Below are 25,030 nucleotides of genomic sequence, written 5' to 3'. Positions count from 1 at the left end.
TTGGAAAGTTTCCAGGGCACAAGCCTGGGCAAGGTTTTTTTTAAATGGAAGACCGACAGTTGTCCAAGCTGCAAGTCTCCCTTCTCCACGCCACCGATGTTGTCCAAGCGAAGGGCATTAGGACCCATACAGCTTGGCACCGGTGTCATCACAAAGCAATGTGTGGTTAAGTGCCTTGCTCAAGGACACACACACAAGCCTCAGCCAAGGCTCGAACTAGCGACCTTCAGATCACTTAACCACTTGGCCATGCATGAAGTATGTAGTGCATGAACCAGTGTAGTGTTTTGAGTGAAAGATTACAGTGAAAACTGAAAACTCCACTTTGGTTTTTGAAAACCCACAAGTAGTGACACTTACAAATTCTGCACACAATTCTAGCTACTGAGATTCGGAAGAACACATGATACAAAGGCAACCCATTCAAGCATTTGCTAGATATGGAGACACAAAAGACTAACGTTGGGATGTGGAGCAACAATTATTTATTTATTCATTTAGTGATAAAATGCAGACTAGATCCTTTAGGGCCTTTGAGCAATGCTACCCCAGCACCCTGACTTAACCTCAACCTAATCATGGGACAATTTACTATGATCAATTAATAAACCCAGTACATCTTTATATTACGGAAGGAAACCAGACACCTCAGAAAAATGGGGAAAGCCCACACATTCCACAGGAAGGAAGCACAGAGACTCCTTACAGATGACACTGGAATTGGACTCTGAACTCCGACGCCCTGAGCTATAACAGTGTCGTGTTAACTGCTACGTTCCGATGGCACCCAATCTGCTGGAAGAACGCAGTAGGTTAAGCAGCATCTGTAGGAAGAGAGGAATCATTATGGGCTTGAGTTAAAAACCCTGCATCGGTACTCAGAGTTTCAGGATTACGACCCTAAATATTGACAATTCTTTTCCTCCTACAAATACCAGATATAACTATGAAGGAAAATAGAACGTTGTTCTTTCACCTTTAAGAATACTGGTTTCAAAAGAGCTGAGGGATTTATCCATGATCTGGGATTAGGAGAAGATTAACACTTGCCAGTGTCAGTTAATCAGAAGAAACAATTTATGAATATTACCTGACCTGAGCCAAGGAAAAATTACTTTCCTGATATCATAAGATACAACGCCTTGTAAGTAATATCTCAGTAAAAGAAGTCATCTCCCAGTTGATGTTTTGACAGGCACTCAGCTGTGGACAATCTAGATTGGATGTTAAATGGGTTCAGGAAGCCTACTGCCAAACCAGACATTATCTGGAATTAATTCTCTGTCTAACAACTAGATCATTTTTCAGATGCAGTCAAGCAAAAACTCACTTCTCCTACTATACTCACAGAGCCTCAAGAAAATTGATGTCAATATGAAACAAACCCTTTGGCTGGAGTTGCCAGTCCCTAGTGAATTATCTCAGCTTCAGGGCATTATCAGGATCGCATCCTTGTCTGGTCATCTTCAGCTAGCTCATTATTGTATTCTTCATTGTCTTGGTGTGGGAAGTGTGAATGTTCATTGATAATTGAGCAGTATTCAGTTCAGTTTGAAACTCTAGGCAAGTCTACATGATGACTACATGTGGTGAGGATGAGATGACATTCAGGCATGGAAATTCTTTGCTACTAATTAACCTATATCACGGGTGTCATGCAATGACCATCTCCAACCAGAGAATACAACAACTCAGCTTTGACATTTAAAGGCACTATTAGTACCTAATATCCCAAACATCAAAATGCAGAAGCCACCATGACTAGAAACCAAAGTAGTCATTCAAAACCTACAGCAAAAGGAGCAGACCACAGGCTACATGTTCTATTCTGACCAAATGACCTCTCTGTCTCCCAAAGCTTTTCCATTTATAAAAAGCAGATGGAATACACAGATTGCCTGGACGCATATAACTCCAACTTTTATGAAGCCTGACAACAGCCATTCAATTAGAACCTCATCTGCCACTCTAAATATTCACTCCCTCCATGACTGACATACCAAAGTGTTGTTATGCACCGTTGACAAGATACACAGAAGCAATTTACCAAGCCCCTTTGAACACCCATCTCGTAAACTCTACCACCAATGATGACAAGGGCAGCTGGTGCACAGTAACATCACAACTGGCTGGTTCTTTTCCAGCTGCATGGTATCTTGTCATGTAAATATATTAAAATTGCTTCTTTGAGGCTGATTTAAATTCTAGAACCACTTGCCTTACACCACAGTGGGAATACTTACACACAGACAATGCAGCAGTTCAACAAGCTGCCTTGCCAGCACCTTCAAGGAGATGGGAATGTGCAGCAAGTGCTGGGCTTGCAGTAACTTAGAACAGTCCAGCACAAGAACAAGCCTTTCAGCCCACCATGTCTGCACCAATTATGATATCAATCTAAACAATTCCCATCTGCCTGCACAGTGTCTATACCCCTCCTTTCCTCACCTATTTATGTGCCCATCTAAAATGCGTCAAGCTTTTCTTTTGTACCTGTCTCTCCTGACAGCACATTCCAGCCTCCTACCATACTCAAAGTTCTACACTCAATGATTTGCTTTGCAAATCTCCTTTAAGTTTTCCCTCTCTCACCTTAAATCAAACCTCTAATATTTGACATTTTCAACCTTGGAAAAAGACTCTGACTAACTACTGTATAACTCTTATTATTTTATATATACTTCTTCACCTCTCCCCTTCCCCCAGCTCTCATGTTCCGAGGAAATCCAACCAACCTCTCCTTACAATCAGCAACATCCTGGTAAATCCTGTCTATATCCTCCGCATCCTTTCTCTATTGTGCTTACTAGAATTACACACAAATGTAATACCAAGTGTGGCTGAACCAAAATCTTATACAGCTGCAACATGACTTCCCATCTTCTGTACTCAATATCCCAATTAAGTATGTTGTACACCTGATGCACCATCAATAACTCTGAGACGTGGGTTAAGGTAGGCTTTTATTGGCTAGAAGAAAGCACAAGCAGCAAGTGACCATCACACAACATCCTGGAGACTGAGGAAGGGTCTGTGGCTCCAATCGCCTTTATACCGGGGTCTGTGGGAGGAGCCACAGGAGCAGTCAGCCAGGGTGGGGGGCGTGTCCAGACAGGTATATGCAGTTTACCACAACACCACCTTTACCAACCTAACACTTGTGCTGCCAACTTCAGGGAGCTATGGATGCACCCAAGATGCTTATAAACACCAATGTTCCTCAGGGCACTGCCATTTACTGTATAACGCTAGTAGCCTGCGTGAGATCAAATATCTTTTTGAAGTAAGACAGGTCTACAAAAATTATTGGACTTGGGCCTTGGCAAAACATTTCTATAGTTATGGAACTGGTATAAATCCAGTCTTTCACCATATGAGAGTGAGCTCAGTTTTGTTTGGCCTGAAATGAGGAATGGATTTACCTGTTAGAGCTCTGATAGATTTGGTTGATGCTGCTTCCAGGTAGCCTGCTGGCTGAACTCCGATGAAGAGGTACAGAATGACGAATGGCGGACAGCACTTGCCCATGAGGAACGCGATATACCACTAGGGGCTGATCTCCTCTTGCAAACTGGAATGTAGACTGACTTCTACGGTTTGTCTGAGGAAGGCAGGGTCTGGTCTGGTGCATTACTCCACCATCACAGGTCCTGGTGCATGCAGTCCAAGGACCCCAGCTGCCCCACAAACCATGAGGCTGGTCTTCTGCAAAGGTGTCAGCAATCTGTCGTTTCATCCGGTTCGATACCTTTCACAGCAAATAAAAAAGTATCCGTAAGCATCCGGAGGAAATATGGACGTGGTTTTTCACTTTTATGATTGTAAACCTGATTTTGTGGCAGACTCCTGTGAGTGAGAAGATGATTACACCTTTCAAGTACACGCAGCTATTGTAGTGTGACATCATACAGCCCCAACCTTCACACTCTTACCACTATATTTCCTATTCCAAATTTTAATTTTTTTAAAAAAAGTATTCCCTTTCTGGACCCAGGAGAATACCCATACACCCTCTTTCATAAAGAAACTGTAATATCCTGGTTTAAGGCCATGCATTATTTCATTAATACAGTAATGTTGTTAGGTATTTGATTATTTTGCAGATTTTCTCAAAATATAATAAGAAGATAGTTTAAGCTTCTTTGGTCCCTCCTCATAATCCAAAGCTTCTTTTCCCTGACATTATTTGTACAAACTTTTGCTGCCACTTCTTAATGGCTCTGAATTCTCTGCAGAATTAAAATGGTCAGAACTGGAGAAAATATCTGAAGGGTCATTTTAACTGATACTGTATACAGGGTTAACTCAGACTTAAGTCTTGTTCAGCCCAAACCCCAGATCCTCTTTCGATCTTAATTGAGGATTGCTTCCATTTCCAATTTCCTCCTCTTCAAATTCCTCTGTGTCATTACTCCTAAATATCATTTTCCAGCCTCCTGCAACTTTTCAAGAACTTCACATACCTTCTTGTTTCAGCCAATTTCCCTTGGCAACACTGCCTTCAATTGTCTACACCCTAAGCTCTGGAATTCCCTCCTCAAACCAGTCAATCGCTCTCTCGCTCAGCTGTTATGACAACCTACACTTTGATCAACATCTGGTCGCCAATCTTATAGCTCCTTATGAGGCTTAGTGTAAAAATTTGACTGATAACACTTCCAGAACATGCCCTGGGATACTTGACTTCATTAAAGTTATCTAATGAAAATTGCAGTAGACATTTTTTTTTCTTTTGCATGCTGCAGCTCTATTTATAAAACTTTATTCTTTATGAAGGTTTTATCCCCTAATGTCAGTGACAACTAACAGCATTATCCCATGATTAAATCAATTTTCTACAAAATAAAATGATTGTTTAGTATATTTTTTCTGGCTAAATAGAATCAGTGACAGGAGAGGCAGTTTCAAAAGACTTGTCTGGAGCATGCTGGCATTTTAGCCAAGTTGCCCAATCCATCCAACTGAATATCTTTGAACCAAAAATATGCTTCTCTCTCCCAGCTTTCAGCCTGATCTGCAAAGTATTTTCAGCATTTACCATTTTTATTTCAGATTTCCAGCTTTACAGTACTTCATATATGAACTCAGAACAGTATTCATAGCAAAAGGATTTGAGTACAGGAGCAGGGAGGTTCTACTGCAGTTGTACAAGGCCTTGGTGAGACCGCACCTAGAATACCGTGTGCAGTTTTGGTCCCCTAATCTGAGGAAAGACATTCTTGCCATAGAGGGAGTACAGAGAAGGTTCACCAGATTGATTCCTGGAATGGCAGGACTTTCATATGAAGAAAGACTGGATCGACTAAGCTTATACTCACTGGAATTTAGAAGATTGAGGGGGGATCTTATTGAAACATATAAAATTCTAAAGGGATTGGACAGGCTAGATGCAGGAAGATTGTTTCCGATGTTGGGGAAGTCCAGAACGAGGGGTCACAGTTTAAGGATAAAGGGGAAGCCTTTTAGGACTGAGATGAGGAAAAACTTCTTCACACAGAGAGTGGTGAACCTGTGGAATTCTCTGCCACAGGAAACAGTTGAGGCCGGTTCATTGGCTATATTTAAGAGGAAGTTAGATATGGCCCTTGTGGCTTAAGGGATCGGGGGTATGGAGAGAAAGCAGGTACAGGGTTCTGAGTTGGATGATCAGCCATGATCATACTGAATGGCGGTGCAGGCTCTAACGGCCGAATGGCCTACTCCTGCACGTATTTTCTATGTTTCTAGTACAGCACATGATCAGGCCCTTTGGCTCGTGATGTCTGTAATAAACTCTATGCTAAATTAAACTTTTTGCTGCTCATGATCCATATCTGCCCATTCCATGCATGTTCATGTACCTATCTAAAAGCTTTTAGACACCACAACTTTATCTAGTTCCATCATGACCCCTGACAGCCCATTTCACTTTCTACGTGAAAAAACTTGCCCTTTACATTGCCTGTAATTTTTCCTTCTCTTATGTTCTATGCATGTCCTCTAGTATGTGACATTTCTACCCTGAGAGAAAGATTCTGATTGTCTACCCTATCTAGGTCTTCTATAATTTTATAGACTACTATTAAGGTTTCACTCGGCCTCTGACTCTCCAAGAAAGAGAACTCAAGTTTGTCCAATTCCTCTGTATAGCTCATACCCTCTAATCCAGGCAGATCCTGATAAATTTCTTCTTTACCTTTACCAAAACCTGTACATTTTTTCTGTAATGGGGTGACCAAAACTGCACACAATACAGTAAGTGCGGCCTAACCAAAGTTCAATACAGGTATAACACACAAAATGGACAGTCAACATTTTGGATTGAGACCCTTCTTCAGGACTGTAAAGAAAGAGGGGAGATAGCTAGTTATAAAAGGGCTGGGGTGGAGTGAGAGCTGGCAAGAGATAAGTGAATCCAGGTGAGACAAGGGATATACCAAATATTTTCCCTTTCTCACTTGGATTTACCCATCACCTGCCAACTCTTGCTCCACCTCTTCTCCCAACCCATTTATATTGACCATCCCCCTCTTTATTTCCTGTCCTGAAGAAGGATCTCAACCCGAAACGTTGATTGTCCATGTCCCCTCCACTGATGTTGCCTGACTTGGTGAGTTCACCAGCATTTTGTGTGTTGCTCCACAGTTTCCAGCATCTGTAGAAACATCAACTATTTTCATCTCCAGAGATCCTGCCTGACTTGCTGAGTTCCTCCTCCAGCACTGTACGTGTTACTGTATAATCTCCTGTTTCCTTATAGCTGCAACATGATATCCTGATTATTATACTCAATGTCTCAATGGCTTAAGAACAGCTTCTTCCTCTCCACCATCAGATTTCTGAATGATCCTTAAACCATCAACATTGCCTCATTATTCATCTTTTGCACAATTTATTTATTTTTGTAACTTACAGTAATTTATGTCATGCACTGTCATTAAATTTCACATTTAATGATAACGAACCTGATTTGGATTCTGCCCCAACCAATAAAAGCAAGAGTGATACAACTCTTCTTTACCACCCTATATCTTTGTACGTCAGATCACCAGCTATTCCATCAGTTTACTCAAATAATGTTAGTTCCCTTGTCAACACCATTCCGCTGGTCATTTCCCTATATGACTGCAGCTTGCACTTCCACAAATTAGCTAAGCAAGTATGAAGGATGTGGAAACATATCTACAAAATACATTAGGTGACCTCATTTGCTTTTCAGTTTTAAATCTGCCCATTAATGTTTGGAGTGACTACAGCAAAATTATGTTAAAGACTTCAACTGGACCACAAACCTGTTTTTTAAGGAAGTGAGCAGAAAGCAATATATTACAGATACTAGAAATCAGGCATGCAGGAGATGCATTTCTCAACATTGCTGATTATCCCAAAGACAGCCAGGGAGCTCTCTCCTTAATGTCAGGTACTGAACATACCTTAGGCCATCTTCAATGTTAAATGGTCGGTCGGTCGGTCGGTCTCTCTCCCTCTCTCTCTCCCTCTCTCCCTCCCCCCTCCCCCCCCCCCACCCCAGTACTGTCCTATGTCAACCCAGGGACTGTCCAAGTATCAGCTGGGGGACATGGCCAGCACTCCTCCAATACTGACTCATGGAGCACCCACAGCCCAATGCGAGTGTTGATCTAGGGGCTCCTACAGCCCTGTCCATCAACCGTGGGCTGTCGCAGTGTTTGCCTGCCTTCCATTATCTTTGACCTGGATACTCCACCAGCACAATCTTGATGCCGACACTGATGGGCTGGGTACTAAAACATGCTGGATAACTGAGCTTTTACTGTACAGACAGATATACTGGGAATTTGCAGAAGGCATGGAGGCTTCTATGGTGAGAAACATAAATTTTTAAGTCCATCATTGACTCTTTGCCAGTCCTGGCTAAGGTTAATCGTGTGTATATCTTAAGATGCTGAAGGAGAAAGAACAGGGGGTGGGGGGGGGGGGGGAATTTCTTCGGAAAGATGAGAGATTAAATGAGTGATGAAATAAAGTGCTTTACATTATGTTATACATTAGCATCATTGGCAGAATTAACATGTCAAATTGATAAATTTTCATCAAAAAGTGATGAGTTCAGAAACATGATACTGTTCTTGTGGAGCTGTACAAGAAAGAAGCAGAACCAACACCCAAAATCACAAAAGGAAAACACTACAGACGATGGAGATGTGAAATGGAAATAGAGGATGCTGGTAATTTGCTGGAAGTACTGGAAATAAAAAAAATGCTTGTCAACCTCTGACAAATCAGAAAATGTAAACACTGGTTTGTAAAACTACAGCAAGATAAATTGCTTCATCATAAGTACAATTAACAAAGAAAGCATCGCAGCACCTCTACTTCCGTAGGAGTCTGTGAAGATTCAGCATGACATCTAAAACTCTGATGAACTTCTATAGATGTGTGGTGGAGAGTAGATTGACTGGCAGCATCTGAGCCTGGTATGGAAACACCAATGCTATTGAATGGAAAATCCTGCAAATAGGAGTGGATATGTTCCAGTCTATCACTGGTAAAGCCCTCCTCACCACTGAGCACATCTACTCAAAACATTCACAGGAAAGCAGCATCTATCATCAAGGATCCCCACCACCCAGGACATGCTCTCTTCTCACTTCTGCCATCAGAAAGAAGGTGCAGGAGCCTCGGGATTCACACCACCAGATTCAGGAACAGTTATTAACTCTCAACTATCACACTCTTGAACCAAAGTGGATAACTTCACTCAACTTCATTTGCCCTATCATTGAAATGTTCACACAACCAATGGACTCACTTTCACAAACTCATCTCATGTCCTTGATATTTATTGCTTATGTATTATTATTTCTTCTTTCTTTTTGTATTTGCACACTTGTCTTTTGCACACTGATAAAACGCCCAAGTTGGTGTGGTCTTTCATTGGTTCTATTGTTGTTAGTATTCTATTATGGATTTATTGAGTATGCCCACAAGAAAATGAATCTCAGGATTGCATATGGTGACATGTATGTACTTCGATAATAAACTTACTTTTAACTTTAATCTCATTGCTTCAAGCTGCAGCCCATACCTATTCTTAACATTCAGCAGCCACAGATCAGCAAGATCCAAGCGAGTGCTGAAACGTCCCGTCTATCAAAACAGTAGACTATTGCTGCTAAATAACAATGAATGATCATCAGGATTTACATATTTGTGGTTTATTCTGTCAGTTTGGTGCCCAGAGGCTGATAATTATCTACAGACAGAAATCAGTCCCCAATCTCAGTGGAGTTACGAATATTTTTAGCATAGGCTTTTCTTTGAAAGGATGATTTTCCAGCAGTTCTAACTTAAAGATTCAGTTTGGGATCTAAGAACAGCTCCACCTCAAGGCCAAATAAACTGCAGGAAACTATCAGGGAGAACACAAGATATTTGCCTGAAAATGACAAAATAAAAGAATGGAGTCAAACAGGAAAATTAGCTATCTGTCCTCATACTGTTCCAGATTTGGAACTCTTTAACAAATTTACCATTACTAATATAAAACAATACCCCAGATAATAATTTGCAAACTTCTACACAGTGATTAAAGAGCAATCTGCCAAACTAACTGTGCCATCACAGAGGGGATTTGTAACATCGTGCAATGATTAACAATCCAGAGCAACTGGAGAATTTAAATTAATTCTGAAATCTCAAAGTTAGCGTTAGTTACATCAAAAATAACCTAAGTAGATAACAGATACTCTTCACAGAAAGTTCATCTGTGGCTCTGGACTCAAGGCAACCTGATGGTGGCTGGATTTTATATGCCCTCTGAAATGCCTAGCAAGTCACTTGATTCAAGAAGCATTAGAGATGAGCAGTACAGAAGTGAGTTTACCAGCTATTCCCACACTCTGGGTGAATAAATTAAAAAAGGAAATTTCTTCTGTCACTTTTTACGCACGAGTCAAAGTTCTATTTGTGTATCTCTGGATTTGCATCGGGCAATACCATTCAAGAGGAAACATGAAGACCCCAGTCACTGGAACTGCAGATTCACACTGGCGAATGTGTTTCAGAGAAAAACCCACTTTCTGAATGAGGCAATGTCCAGTCTCTCAAAAATGTCCTGTGATGGTGGGGACAGGAATTTATTCATGTAATGCATTGTTAAACTATTGGATTACATTTGTTAGTTGGAAATATATACATGTCAGTGATCAGAAGAAGAAGCAGGAAGTAGGACATCCCTGAGCGAGTAGACCCTCAGGTCTCCTCTGCCATTCATCTAGATCATGACTGACCTTCTGCCTCAGCACCACTTTTTTGCATTATTGCAACATGTCTTGACTTATTTAATGTTCATTAATCTATCTCTATTTTGACTAAATTCAATGGCTAAGTTTCCATCTTCCTCAGGGCAGAGAATTCCAAAGATTCAAAACCCACTGTGTAAAGAAAATTTTCACTTCTCAATCTAAATTCTTAGAAGGTGATCCCTGACTCTCGATTCTTCAACCAGCTCGTGCATCCTCCTTGCATGCAGTACTGTAAGAGTTCTGTAAATTTCAGTGAGATCCCCTCACAACACAATGGGCCTAATCTAAACAATTTCTCCTCATATGGCAAAGTCACCCTCCCAGGAACTAGCTCTATGAATTCCCATTGAACTTGCTCTGAGGCAAGATTATTCTTTCTTGAGAAAGGAGACCAAAACTGTGCCAATACTCCAAGTATTCTCACCAAGGACCCCATACAATCATTCCTTTTCCTATATTCATATTCTCCAAAAATAAATCAATAGCACAATTTGTTCCAGATAAACTCCTTTTTTCATTGAACTGCAGAGTATAATTACAAAGAATATTTTTCTCCACACCTCAACTCTCAATCTGATTTTTATGAAAATTTTACAGGACATCAATGATGTCGCTATTATTCTTCAGTGACCTAAAGATTCTGAAGGTTCCTTTGGGTTGACAAAAGTCCCTCACTTATCCTAATTCCCCATTTCACTTAGCTGTACATTATTCCAGTTACTTCACGAGTGCAGAGGGAAGGAACTTGATTTTACATCTAATATAGCAGCATCTACATGATGCACTTGGCTTCCCTCCAAAAGTGCAGCTCCTGGACACTTCTACTCCACACAGTTAACACTGCTCTTTCCAGGGATTTCTAAGCATGAAGTCACCACCTTGCAGAATTTTTGCTGAGTGTGTTTCCTCTAGCCCTTAAGTTGCAAGTTAGCCAAAATTTACATCAGGAACCATCAATTATCCTGAAATTATGCTAGCAGGCCAGGGCCACGTTCTGGAGGAGATGCTCTCCCATAGATTTACAATCAGCTAAGCCTGTCTGAGAGTGGAAGCTGGATCCAGATTCCAGCTGCATCTGCACTTTTGGACCTGTAGCAAAACCTCCAGCTGGTAGAGGAGTAAATATTATGAGGGCAGGCAAGGATTGATTTATGGAACCAGTAGTGCTGCCTCACTGTTCCCGGAATCTGGCTTTGATCCCACCTTCATGCACCATCTGTGTGGAGTTCTAATGCCCTTTCTGTCTCAAGTGTTTCCATTGGGTGCTTTAATCACTAGCCACATCTCAAAGACCGTAAGACAGAGGAGCCACTCAGCTCATCAAGTCTGCTCCGCCAGTCCATCAGATGAGCCAACAGGTTCACTGGCTGTAAATTACATTTTAATATATGTAAATGTCAAAAGAATGAAAGAGTACGTGGACATGCGATCAACAACAAATTTCAGGGAAAATAGGAATGAGATTGATGGGATTCAGCCCTGGTAGGTTAAAAGTCCTGAATCCCATTGTAATGTGAGGATTGGCAAGAAACTCCTGCCATCCCAACTAGCACGTCACAAAATGCTGCCTTAATACGCGATTATTTTCTCCTGGGACTGGACATTAGCCAGCTCTCTCTGAAGAGAGATCAAAACCAAACTCCATACCTACACTGCCAGCTTACTGATAGAGAAGCACAATTCATATCACACATGTGGTGTGAATGGAATCTTAATGTCTCACATTCCCAGATGGTTTAGTAAAGCAAAGCAAAGCAATGAGTCACTGGGCTTCAATTCCAAGTATGCATATAACTTGCACAGTGCCATTGGGTTAGGGCAGAGAAATTCAACCAGGTTTCTTGTTCCTGATCACTACCATGAGCTAATTAAGGGTAAATATGCAAACACAGATCTCCTTTGGTATCAGGTAAATGGAATTAATATAGACAGGATTTGATGGTTGGCATGAACATGATGAGCTGAAGGGAGTGTTTTATGCGCTGTATGTCGATCAGCTTCCTTTGATTATCTATCACAATAATGATTATTACATAGCTTCACAAGTTCACACACTGGACATCATATCAATGGAGTTTATTACATTTGGAAATACAATACTTCCCTCCAACATGGAGTCAGTAACTTCAGAAGTTACTGGGGTGTGGTAGTTATAATGTTGGGAAGCTAATTAACTAAGAGAAATGTGGGAAACCTTCCAGTTTATGATGGGCTTGCAGTTTAAGATGGTGCTACCGAAGATGAGTGACGGTTTACTGGTAAATCACAAGGCAAGAGAATCAACGAAAACATTACTTATGCCATCTTTCATGAAGCAGATTGCGGTGAACTATCGCTGGAGGCAGACAGAGTAAGACTGGCTCAGGGGATGAGCCATGCTGGGCACTGCCAGGTGCAACTTGTGCGAGTCATCGGGTTCACAGATGGAGTTTGTATAGCTATCGGAGATGGAATGAGCAGTTCAGAGAGGAGTCAATGCAGAAGGTTTTCGATGCCCATCTACCTAACCTGGGTGCAAAATTGGATTACTCCAAGCACCAAGACGACTTGGTGAGATTGAGAATGGCTTTGGGCAGGGCGGCCCAGGTGTTTCGGGTGCCAGCGTCCAGGTCTCTGAACTTGACACTACTCAGTGCTTGGACAATTTAAACACCAGCACAAATAGACTGGAAACCCGAGTGTCAGGTACAGAGGCAAGGGTCAGGCTAATTTCACTCGCTGTCCTGCGAATGCTCATTCCTTTCTCCGCGGTGCCGAGGCTGTGAACTGAGCTGGATTTCTGCCCCACTGGAGTGAAAACCGGCGACCGAGGCTTGGCTTGGGCCTGCACCGGCTGCTCCAGGAGCAGATCAGGCACTCAGTCTGGTTCGGGGTGCTGTTGGCTTGCTTCTATTGTTTGCACGATGTCTTTTATTTATTTTGTTTATTTTTTCCTCCCTCTCTCCCTCCCCCTATTTTTGGCCTTTGCTTTTTAATTGAGTTATTGAAGTTTCTTGCTTTGCGGCTGACTATAAGCAGGCAGGTTTTAAAGGTGTAAAACATATACACTCTTTGATAATAAATGTGCCTTTGAAATTTTGTGTAGGATCAACTTAGTCTGTATGTGTCAATTAAAACACTGAAAATAATTTCATTTGAGGTTATCCGTGGAAACCAATAAAAATTGCAAATGCTGGAAGCCAGAAATGAGTCATAAAATACTGGTTGCATTCAGCAGATCAGATCAGTTACTAATCTTAGAGAAACATCAGACAAGTGCTATATAACTCTTCATTCAAACATTGTCTGAAAATAAGGTTACTTACTAATTTATGGCTTTCTTCAGGGTGAGTCAGTAGATATCACCATCATGCAATTGAGCCACAGTTAGGGACGGGCATTAAGTAGTGGCCTAGCTGTGACATATTAATTTTCTCAAAATGCATCCTTCCACTCTTCCGTCCACCCAACCATATGTACAAATATAACTGCCTGTGCTCATCACTTTTTGTTTTAATTTTCTCCCCCTAGCTCTACCATGCCTTTTATTATGGGGCAATTTGGTGTCTTATATCCAGGTACAGTTGGATGGTGAAGCGATAGAATACGATCAACTTGAAATTTAGTTGTTTTTTTTTTTAGCTACAATGACTAATTTGATCTTGCCCAGATGATTTCTTTCAGACCGGAGAAATGTTGCCCAATTCCTTAGCCTTTCACTGTCAATCCCTAATGATTCACCCTCCAGTCTTCCTTTTCAGTATAGGTTTCATCGTAATTTCTTCTGATGATCATTATTACTACTCAGTCAATCACATCCATTCAAACCTTGTTCCAAGATGCTTTTGCCTTTTCTGCCGAGTCAGGCTCCAGCTGTCCTAGTCTTCTGATGCAGTTTGAAATGAATGCCTCAAGTTATTTGTGCTAATTCCTCTCCCCATAAATACAGTTGATTTAGCTCATGTTTATATATACATTTCATGGTGCATTGATTTTAAGTGGTCCATATGTTGTTTTATGGATGTGAACATTTAACATCCATTTGTTTTTCTTTAAGATACATTTCTGTACATTCACATAATCTGCTGGAGCCAGGTCCTTCTGTTTCACTCTTCATGCACCAGATTTTCTTCACCTCAGCCTCACATCCAGCTACACCCGTCCTGTAGATGGAGGGTCTCTATTCAAATCATCGATTATCCATTTCCCACAGATGCTACCTCACCCACGAAGTTCCTCTAGCTTCTGTGCTTCCTCTGCCCACCAACGACCAACCTCATCTGCAAATCTGCCTCTTCTCCTTTTTGCTGCCTTTCCTATATATTCATCCATTTCTTTTCTCTCTTTCCTCATTTACCATCCTCCACTGCCTCTCTTCACCACCCCTTCAATCATTTTAAAACTGGGTTGAGTATCTGTCATGTGAGTAATGTGGCTGAATATGTATACAGAACATTAATCTACACTCAAATCCACACACAAATATATTTTGAAAAAGTACATTCCCCAAATAAATTAGCTTTGGAAGAAAAACAGGAAATATTGGAAATACTCAACAGGTAAGGTTGCCCTGATACATTAACTTTCCACCTGTACTGCCTGACTTGATGAATATTTCCATCATCTACTGCTTTCATCTCAGAGTCCAATATCTGCAACTTTTTGTTTTCAAGTTAACTCTCTCAGCTGAAAACTCACTAAAGCAGTTAAAAGTTCATATTGTGCAACGTTATTGGGATGCATCTGTTTAAACTGTGCACGTTCCTACGTCAGTTAATTATATTTACATCAGTAATTTTTGTTCTTGTTTTAAACAGCGGTAAGAGATTTCTTAGTTATCAAGTGTACTTGACCATAAGACAGAGGAGCAGAATGAGGCCATTCAGCCCATCGCGTCTTCTCCGCCATTCCATCATGGCTGATCCTGGATCCCACTCCACCCCATACACCTGCCTACTTGCCATACCATTTGATACCCTGACCGATCAGGAAACTATTAATTTCCGCCTTAAGTATATCCATGGACTTGGCCGCCACCACAGTCTGTGGCAGAGTACTCCATAGATTTACTACTCTCTGGCTAAAAAAAAAATTCCTCGTTACCTCTGTTCTAAAGGATTGTCCCTCAATTTGGAGGCTGTGCCCTCTAGTTCTGGGTACCCCCACCATAGGAAACATCCTCTCCACATCCACCCTATTTAGTCCTTTCAACATTTAGTGGGGTTCAATGAGATCCCTCCCCCCCATTCTTCTAAATTCCTGTGAGTACAGGCCCAAAGCTGCCAAATGCTCCAGATATGGAGCAGACTCAACGGGCCAAATGGCCTAATTCTGCTCCTAGGTCTTACAGTCTTATGTTAACCCCTTCATTCCTGGAATCATCCTCGTGAACCTCCTCTGGACCCTCTCCAATGGTAACACATCCTGTCTGAGACATGAGGCCCAAAAACATTGACAATACTGTAAGTGCAATCTGACTAGTGTCTGATAAAGGCTCAGCATCATCTCTTTGTTTTTATTTTCTATTCCCCTTGAAATAAATGCCAACATTGCATTTGACCTGCACTTTCAAAGAATATAAAGCTGATTAAACATTGCTAGCAAGTTACTTGTAGTTTAAGAAACTCACAGCTCCTCGTAGTTTGGTCTTTAAAGGTAGTGCTGGTATCACATTTATACATTGGATTAAGTTACAATCCTGCATCAAGATCTCTGGCCTGTTTTAATCAAGAACATGTCAATAGCCAGCAACATAAAATGACTTAAAGATTGATTTACTCCTCGATATTGTCAGATAAAACCATTTAAATTGTATCCAGCAGATCTTTGTGCCTAAAACATACAACTATATGCACCGAACATTGACCCCATCTGCCTTTCCTCTGCTATGTTATTTCAGATCTTATATGGAACTTTGCTACCCATGTTTGTTCCTATATTGAATCTCCTCAATCCTTATTTGCATCTACTAACGCCATTATAGCATCTACTAACACCATTATAACTGTCAAATACTGAACTCTCCTTGGCCTTCTTATATTAACAGGATATGAGCATCAACAGCAGGGTCAGTAGTTATTCCCATCTCCAACTGTTTGCTAAACAGGAGGCTTGCTAAGCCTGTTCACAAGATGGTTTACAATCAAGCACCTTGCTGGGGCTGGACACACGTTAGACATACTGGGTGACGATGGCAGATTTCCTGCACCTGAAAGACGTTATTGTACCAAATACTTTTTTTTGACAATAAGTGCATGATTACTGGATTTTATCAATTACCATACATAATTATCATTACACAGGTAGAATTTAAAATCAGCTCATCAACATTTACCCTAACTTATCTATTGATTAACTTTAGCCTAGTTTGTAATCTCTTTTGTTCCAATATCAATCCCAAAGTCTGTCATAACCCTCCATTATCACACCCATAGATTCTTTGTATATTTTAGGACCTTATAGTTCTTGTCTACAAGTTTTCATCCACATCCTTGTTTACTCCGGTGGCCTCTCCTTAGCTACTTCATGCTGTTCTCCTTCGTGTCCATCATTTATGTAGCAACCTTGGCTGGTTTTTGAAAGGAAGGATGGAGTGCAAGAGTTATTACAGTAGCAACAACAATGTTGGTGGAAGAGACTCACCGATCCACTTGCATTTCCAGTAACAATACCAGCATCCCTCTGTAAGCTGAAAATGATTCCGGTTACAATCAACCTTTAAGAGCAAAAAAAATAACAACCGTCAAGGCTTATTGTTCTCGGTTTGGTTACAGAGACATACAAAATAGAGAAATGGCAGAGGAGAACAAAGGAGCAAGCTGGAGTGAAAGACTGGATTAGTGCAAGATGAGTGTAAATAGGTTCTCAGTGAGGCTCAGAGGGCTGAATGATCTACTTATATGCCACATGACGATCAAACCAGCACTCAAATGTCTTGGCAGCAATTGACTGAGGTGGAAACCTTATTACATACACTCAGTGGCCACTGGGTGTATGTTCATGGTTTTCTGCTGCTGTAGCACATCTACTTCAAGGCTCGAAGTGCCATGCATTCAGTAATGCTCTTCTACACAACAATGTTGTCACACAAATTTATTTGAGTTACTGTCACCCCTCTGCCAGCTTGAACCAGTTTGGTCATTCTCCTCTGACATATCTCATTAACAAGGCAATTTCAAATTCAAGTTCAAGTTTAATTATTATTTAACTATATATGTATACAGCCAAACAAAACAACATTACTCCAGCGCCAAGGTGCAAAACACCGTATGCCAACAGTTACACACAGCATGTAGCACACACAAGACAGGAGTATAATTGTCACACACAAAAAAAGTCCAAGTCCCTAAGTCCATGAATGTTGAAGCAATCAACAGTTAAACATAATACATCTTGTCTTCTGCTGAGCGAGTGCACACTGGAGAGCAACCGACTCCAACATATATGCCATGCCACACGGCTCCAGTACTTCAGTGGACTGCACCAACTCCTGTGCCTCCTCCTTGGGCAGCTGCAAACAGGCAACACTACAGCCCGAGTCCTAGTCTTCGCCACAACCAAAGCTACACAGCTACCCCACAGTACAAACCCCGCCATTCGCCAACAAAGCAGTGAATTGGATTTGTAGCATTCCCCATTAGCAACGTACAACACAGTCTTGCAATCACAAGGAAAACAACCAAGATCACTGTTAGACTACACACCTCCTTTGCACACCAACTCCGACTCTCCGACGCAGGCAGAAGCATGACCTGTACTGAGTCCAGCTCCTTCAGTTTCTCTGTCAGTGAGCAGCTCACTAATGGGGCAGACCTGCAGTACTTATAGGCCTTAATGCCCAGTGGGGACGAGTGGTCATAAAAACCACTTTTTAAAAAAGACAATAACATCTTTGGTTGGCCCCACAGAAGGTGCTGCATCCAAGCGTGCTGCCATTTTACCAGAGATCCAGAATTTCCACTCACAAAATTGCTGCTCACTGGGTGAATTTTTTATGTACCATTCTCCATAAACTTTGGAGACTGTTTTGAGCAGTCTGCAATCAAACACAATACAAAATCCCAGGAAATCAGCAGCATCTGAGATACTCAAACCACCTGGTCTGGCACCAACAATCACACCATGGTGAAAGTCACTTGCATCACATTTTCTCCCCCATTCTGATGTTTGGTTGGATGGAACCTCTTGACCATGTAATGCACTGAATTACTACCACGTGATTGGCTGATTAGATATTTGCGTTAACAAGCAGAGTACAGGTGTACATAATAGTGGTCACTGAGTGCATGCTTTCAAAGAAATATGAGAACTTGAAGTTTTGATTAAAAAATTCTGTTTGATTAATACATAGAACAAAACATTACACTTACAGTATATCAAATATTTCAGCTTAAAATATTAATATTGAACAAATATTAAAATGAACAATAACATCTATACTAGAGTAGTGAGGGAAAGATCGGTGCTATGCTGGGATGAGAAATACACTTCATTTTATTCTAAATGATTCTGCAAAGCAAACTGCATTACCAAGGTCTCTGAAAAGTGATTATTAAGTCAGGTAATGAATTTAATAATGTGATTTGGAGAGAAATTAGATGAAAGATTGGTAACTAATAAAGATTGATGTGAAATTAGTGACAAAAAGTCTATATCAAGTAAGAACAACGAGGAGGGAACACTTAATTTCCTGCAGTGATCTTCTGCACTGAGTCCGATGACTTTTAAATTCACCAGCTCTTCCCATAATCTGCCAAACCTACTGATCTTTATTCATTTGTATTTACAATAAATTGAAATTGTTCAGTCCTCATTTAATTCTCACTATTTTAAAGGACAAAATGGTAGACTTGGTTTTGAAAAACTGTGTATTGAGTTTAGTAATGAAGATTGGTGGATTTTAATGTGGAGCTTGAGAGGGTCTGATCGGCTTAGGCAATAATGTAGAGTGGTGCTGGAGCTTGCAAATAATGTGGAAGTGCAATGTAAGGTTAAGTAGAATTGGGCAATGATTCCTTAGATGCAGATCGACTGTTGATCCGACAAATTGTCATGGCTTTCAGCAATGAGAAGATGACACAACCAAGATGAAATAACCAAGTAAATATTGGGATCATTGACAATCTAAATGAAAGTACTTTGATATGCAAGTCTTAACAGTCCAAGGGATTCTCTTCGGGAGCAATGAAAATGCATAAATGGTTTGAAATTGGCTGCTTATACCTTTTCACTAGAGATTCAGTCAGCTTCATGACAAAGCTACAACGGGAGATTAGGGGAACCTATGAGGAAATTTGGGAACAGTGTAGAAGGCAATCACTCACCCGATCAACCAGTCCGCAGCGTGCAACATTGTCCGGTTGGTGGTTCCAACTGTACACCATCAGCCTGCCAGCAGTGTGCAGCAAACCCTGCCAACCATTAAAAACAGTGACACGTTTCTCTGCGAACACTTTGGTGCAATTGCAAGCAAACACGCAAAGGCTATTAAAAGTCATTCAGAAATTTCATGGGGATCATGTCGATTATCTGTTTTAGCTCTGCAGGAGGTCAGCAGAACTGCGGAGAAATTCTTCTTTACGAGATCCTAAGGGGCAATTATATTTAGTTTGAGGCAGCAGAGTGGGAAACCTCCTGAGGATATCCAGAGCTATTATATTTTAATGAACCAACATAAAGAAATATTTTATTAACAATTATCCTTGAATAACAGATTAATATTTATACAAGTCATACATTCTGTCAATCAAGCCGAGTGCTATGATTTAATGTAGAACAACATTTCTAAGTAAAACTGCAGATGCAATTTAAAAACCGCATCAAAAGTCTTACTTAATGATTACCCAGTAGGGAGTGACTAGTCAGCAACATCCTGGCAGCCACATCATCACTCTCTACTTTAAGAATGCCAAAACTATATTTTAAAAAAAAATCGGACTGATCGGCAATTATATCATTCTCTGTTGTTCTTGGAACTACTTGCTGAATCCTTTTCCAAATCTCCCAAGTCAAACTGTACCATTCCTATTACCTCCCACCATGCTGAGAATGGTTCATACAACTTCGGCAACTTGAAATAGAATGAGATTAAAACTTTAGGGATTCTCTAGCTGGAGATTAAATTGTACTTATCTCAGCAAATGTTTGAACTATAGAGTAAAGTAGGATGTCCATTGCTGAATGAGGCTCCAAGCTATATCAGCAAGCCTCATCATACTACCAATAAGTATTCATACATCAATATTTTGCATAACATATGGAATTACATTGATTTGATGAATGAAGAAGATTGTTAATACAACAGAATGACTGAGGTTGTAAACATGAATGACTAAATTGAATTGACTTTATTACTTACATCCTTCACATACATGAGGAGTAAAAATCTTTACATCTAAATGTGCAATGTGCAATTTATTGTCATTTGTAATAAGTAACGCGTACAACAGGATGGTCAATATCGCATAGAAATACAATTGTATCAGCGTGAATTAATACTATTGTATTTCTGCGCTTATATTGACTGTATCAGTATAATTATCAGGAAAACAGGGGAATGCTTCATCCAGGAATTTCCCTGGAACTTTTCCCGTTCCACCACAGTGTATTTAAACACCATTCACACGTGCAAGTGGCATTTTGGCAGCACATCTGGTAAAGCTATGAAAGGAAACCAGATGCAGCTCAGAGGAAATTCTTGGTCATAGATAAACAAAACCAATAGTGCAATGAAACTATTCTTCCCAAAGATAACCAAGGGAATTACTCAGTCATTTGTATGAAAGAAGCCACTTAGTTCTCAGGGGAGAAATGTACAATTCACTCCCTCAAACCTGAGATTTTATGGTCTACACAAATATTCCATATAAAAAAGATTTTAAGTGAATTAGAAAAGAAGAAACTCTGACCTTTATGTATTTTACATACTTTTTAGGGTACCCTGATACGCCTTTGCTCTTGATATGCTGAAGGCTTGGCTCACAACAAACCATCAGTTAATTTAGATTTAAATTTGATTTTTTAAGATTACTCTATTAATTGGTACCTTTGACCTAACTTGCCATGCTCTCCAAGGTGTCCATCTAAGCTAGTCCCATTATTGTTCCTGCCCCTCTGGACTTTTCCAATCCACATACCATCCAAGTATCTTTAAAATATTGTAACACACACAACACGCTGGAGGAACTCAGCAGTCAACGTTTCGGGCTGAGACCATTCGTCAGGACTGAAGATGGAGGGGGCAGGGGCCCCATAAAGAAGGTAGGGGGAAGGTGGAAGATGCCAGGTGAAAAACAAATCAGAGGAAAGATCAAGGGGTGGGGGAGGGGAAGCGGGGGGGGGATAGGCAGGAAAGGTGAAGAAGGAATGCAAGGGGAAAGCACTATGGGTAGTAGAAGGAGGCAGAACCATGAGAGAGGTGATAGGCAGCTGGAGGAGGAGGCAGAGTGAAACTGGGATGGGGGAAGGGAGGGGAGGGAATTACCAGAAGTTGGAGAATTCAATGTTCATGCCAAGAGGCTGGAGACTACCCAGATGGTATATGAGGTGTTGCTTCTCCAACCTGAGTTTGGCATCATCATGGCAGTAGAGGAGGCCATGTCTGGACATATTGGAATGGGAATGTGAAGCAGAGTTAAAGTGGGTGACAACCGGGAGATCCTGTCTGTTGTGGTGGATGGAGCGGATGTGCTCGACGAAGTGGTCCCCCAATCTGCATTGGGTAGACGGAGCAAAGGTGCTTCCTCCCTGCTTCCCCTTCCCCTCCCCCACCCCCTGATCTTTCCCCTTACTCATTTTTCACCTGGCACCTACCAGCCTTCTCCTTCCCACCCTCCCCCCCTCTTTATAGTGCCCCTACCCCCTTCCTCTTCAGTCCTGACAAAGGGTCTCTGCCCGAAACGTTGACTGCTTGTTTCCATGGATGCTGCCGGACCTGCTGAGTTCCTCCAACGTGTTGTGCGTGTTGCTTTGACCCCAGCATCTGCAGAGTTTACGTGTTTTAAATATTGTTATTGTACGTGTCTCAGCTACTTCCTCTGGATGTACACACCACCCTGTATGAGAAGAGATTACCCCTCAGGTGTCTTTTAAATTTTTCCCCTCTCATCTTAGACCTCTGCCCTCTAGTTTATGATTCCCTTTCCCTGGTTAAAAAAAATTCAAGGTGAATTCAATCTGTCTATGCCCCTTCTGATTTTATACTCCTATTTACTCCAAAAATTGAAGCTGAGAAGCTTATTTGCACAACACAGAATGTTCTATTTGAATACAATTGAAATAATTACAATAAATGCAATTAAAAATCTATTTAGGTCAGAAGTAAAACTTGTTACCAAGCACTTCTGTGTCATTTCTCATCGATCTATGTCATTTTGCATTTAATTCCACCAACTTCCAATGTAGTTTCTGCAGCTGGGCCATCGAGAATGACATCATTTTCTGAACAACAGTCTTTTAGTCCTTTGTGAAGGAACTGAAAATTGACTGCTCAAAATGACAATGAACCATTCAGCTGGATTGAAGATGATTGGGTAATTCTCCATCTTTTAAATTGCTTTGGGAGCAGCAATTGCAGGGCCACTCACTCCCAAACAAAATGTACAATGTCTGTTCATCCACTTAAGAGACCCTCTGGCATAACTCCATTGTGGAGCCCACGAGTGAAATAGTTTTGGGCCACTTGTTGCAATGGTAATCATGGACACCTAGAGAAGTACCACAAAAGTTCTAGGAAAGCATCTGTTTAAAGAACAAAGGATATCAGGATATAGATAAGTAATTTCCCTAGGATTTGGGAATCCAGAACTAAACTATCCTGGGGCAACACAGTAGTATAGCAGCTAGATAATGCTATTACAATTGGGTTATATTCCACCACAGTCTGTAAGGGGTTTGTATGTTCTCCCTGTGACCGCGTGGGTTTCCTCCGGGTGCACCAGTTTCCCCCCAACATTCCAAAGACATATGGATTAGTAGGTTAATTGGTCACATGGATGCAGTTGGCAATGCAGGCTTGTTGGGCCTAAAGGACTTGTAACCACTCCATACCTTTAAATAAACAAAATAAATTGGAAGTAAACTGCATGGGTTTAAATTGAGAAAGGAGAAGTTTAATAGGAACCTGCAAAGCAACTTTTTCACCCATTGAATGATCAGTATATGAAGTGAACTGTTATAGGAAGTGGCAGAGAGAGGGACATTAACAACATTTAAAAGGTACTTGGGCAAGATTATTGATAGGAAAGGTAAAGAAGGACATGGGCTGAAAACAGGTAAGTGGCATGAGGTTAAATTGGAAATCTTGAATGGTATGGACCTGTTGGACTACAGGGTCTGTTTCTGGGCTGTATGGCGCCAACTCTGAACCAAGCAACTCACTCAATAAACACACAACTATTTCTCCAGGAAATTTGCACTGAATAGAGGACACTTACAAGTTGTTCACAGAGAATCAACCTTGATCTTCATAGTAACATGGCCACCTCGTGGTGAACTGGATGCTTTGAGAGGCTGCATCTGCAGCATGCTACCACCCACACTGAACCCCCTACAATTCACCTACCAACACAACCGATCAACAGATGACGCAATAGCCACTGCTCTACATACCGTCCTTTACACATACAGAGAGGAGGGATGCTGTTCTTGGACTACAGTTCAGCATTCAACACCATAATTCTTGACAAGAAGCTCAGAGACCTCAACCTTCACCCTGCTTTGTACAGATAGATCCTGGACTTCTGTCAGATCGCCAACAGGTGGTAAGAGTGGGCTCCCTCACCTCTGCCCCTCAACACAGATGCCCGTCAGGGCTGTGTCCTAAGCCCCCTCCTTTAACCTCTATATACCCATGACTGTGTCACCATCCACAGCTCCAATTTGCTAATTAAATTTGCTGATGATATTACATTGATTGGCCTAATCGCAAATAATAATGAGGCAGCCTACAGAGAAGAAGTCATCACCTTGACACAGTGAAACAACCTCTTCCTCAATGTCACAAAAAACAAAGGAGCTGGTTGTGAACTACAGGAAGAACGGAGACAGGCTAGCCCCTGTTGACATCAGTGGATCTGGGGTTGAGAGGATGAACAGCTTTAAGTTCTTTAGCATACACATCACCGAGAATCTCACATAGTCTATACATACTGGCTGTGTGGTAAAAAAGGCACAACAGGGCCTCTTTCACCTCAGATAGTTGAAGTTTGGTATAGGCCCCCAAATCCTATGAACTTTCTACAGCTGCACAATTGAGAGAATCCTGAATAGTTGCATCACGGCCTGGTATGGGAACTGTACTTCCCTCAATCGCAGGACTCTGCAGAGAGTGGTGCGGACAGCCCAGCGCTTCTGTAGATTGTGGTAATCTATGTATACCTGTCTGGACACGCCCCTCTGCTGACTGCTCCTGTGGCTCCTCCCACAGACCCCTGGATAAAGGCAATTGGAGGCACTGCTCCTCCCTCAGTCTCCAAGATGTTGTGGTCTCTTTTGTTGCTAATAAAAGCCTATCGTTCGCCTCCCGTCTCAGAGAGTTATTGATGGTGCATCATAGATGTGAACTTCCCACTATTCAGGACATTTACAAGGATCATTGGGGACCAGAGTCACCCCAAATACAAAATGTTCCAGCTGCTACCATCTGGGAAATGGTACTGCAGCATAAAAGCCAGGACCAACAGGCTCCAGGACAGCTTCTTCCGCCAGGCCATCAGACTGATTAATTCATCCTGATACAATTGTATTTCTATGTTATATTGACTGTCCTGTTGTGCATACAATTTATT

The 25,030-nt window shown here is 41.3% G+C and overlaps 1 protein-coding gene across 1 annotated transcript in view; it reads right to left on the bottom strand.

The window, feature by feature from the left end:
• adamtsl7 (ADAMTS-like 7) overlaps positions 1-25,030 on the bottom strand; it is a 491,555-nt gene that overhangs the window by 406,018 nt on the left and 60,507 nt on the right. Inside the window, exons 2-4 of the mRNA XM_073042603.1 lie at positions 19,568-19,654; positions 16,887-16,959; positions 3,423-3,748 (exon numbers count right to left, since the gene is read on the bottom strand). Coding sequence (XP_072898704.1) covers positions 3,423-3,748; positions 16,887-16,959; positions 19,568-19,596 — 428 coding nt within the window. The 5' untranslated portion in view covers positions 19,597-19,654. The remainder of the gene's footprint in view (positions 1-3,422; positions 3,749-16,886; positions 16,960-19,567; positions 19,655-25,030) is intronic.

The sequence above is a fragment of the Hemitrygon akajei genome, chromosome 4 (assembly GCF_048418815.1).
Source record: "Hemitrygon akajei chromosome 4, sHemAka1.3, whole genome shotgun sequence".
In the NCBI taxonomy this organism is placed as follows: domain Eukaryota; kingdom Metazoa; phylum Chordata; class Chondrichthyes; order Myliobatiformes; family Dasyatidae; genus Hemitrygon; species Hemitrygon akajei.
The sequence above is the reverse complement of the archived record's forward strand: the minus strand, read 5'-3'. Positions and strand labels throughout refer to the sequence as shown.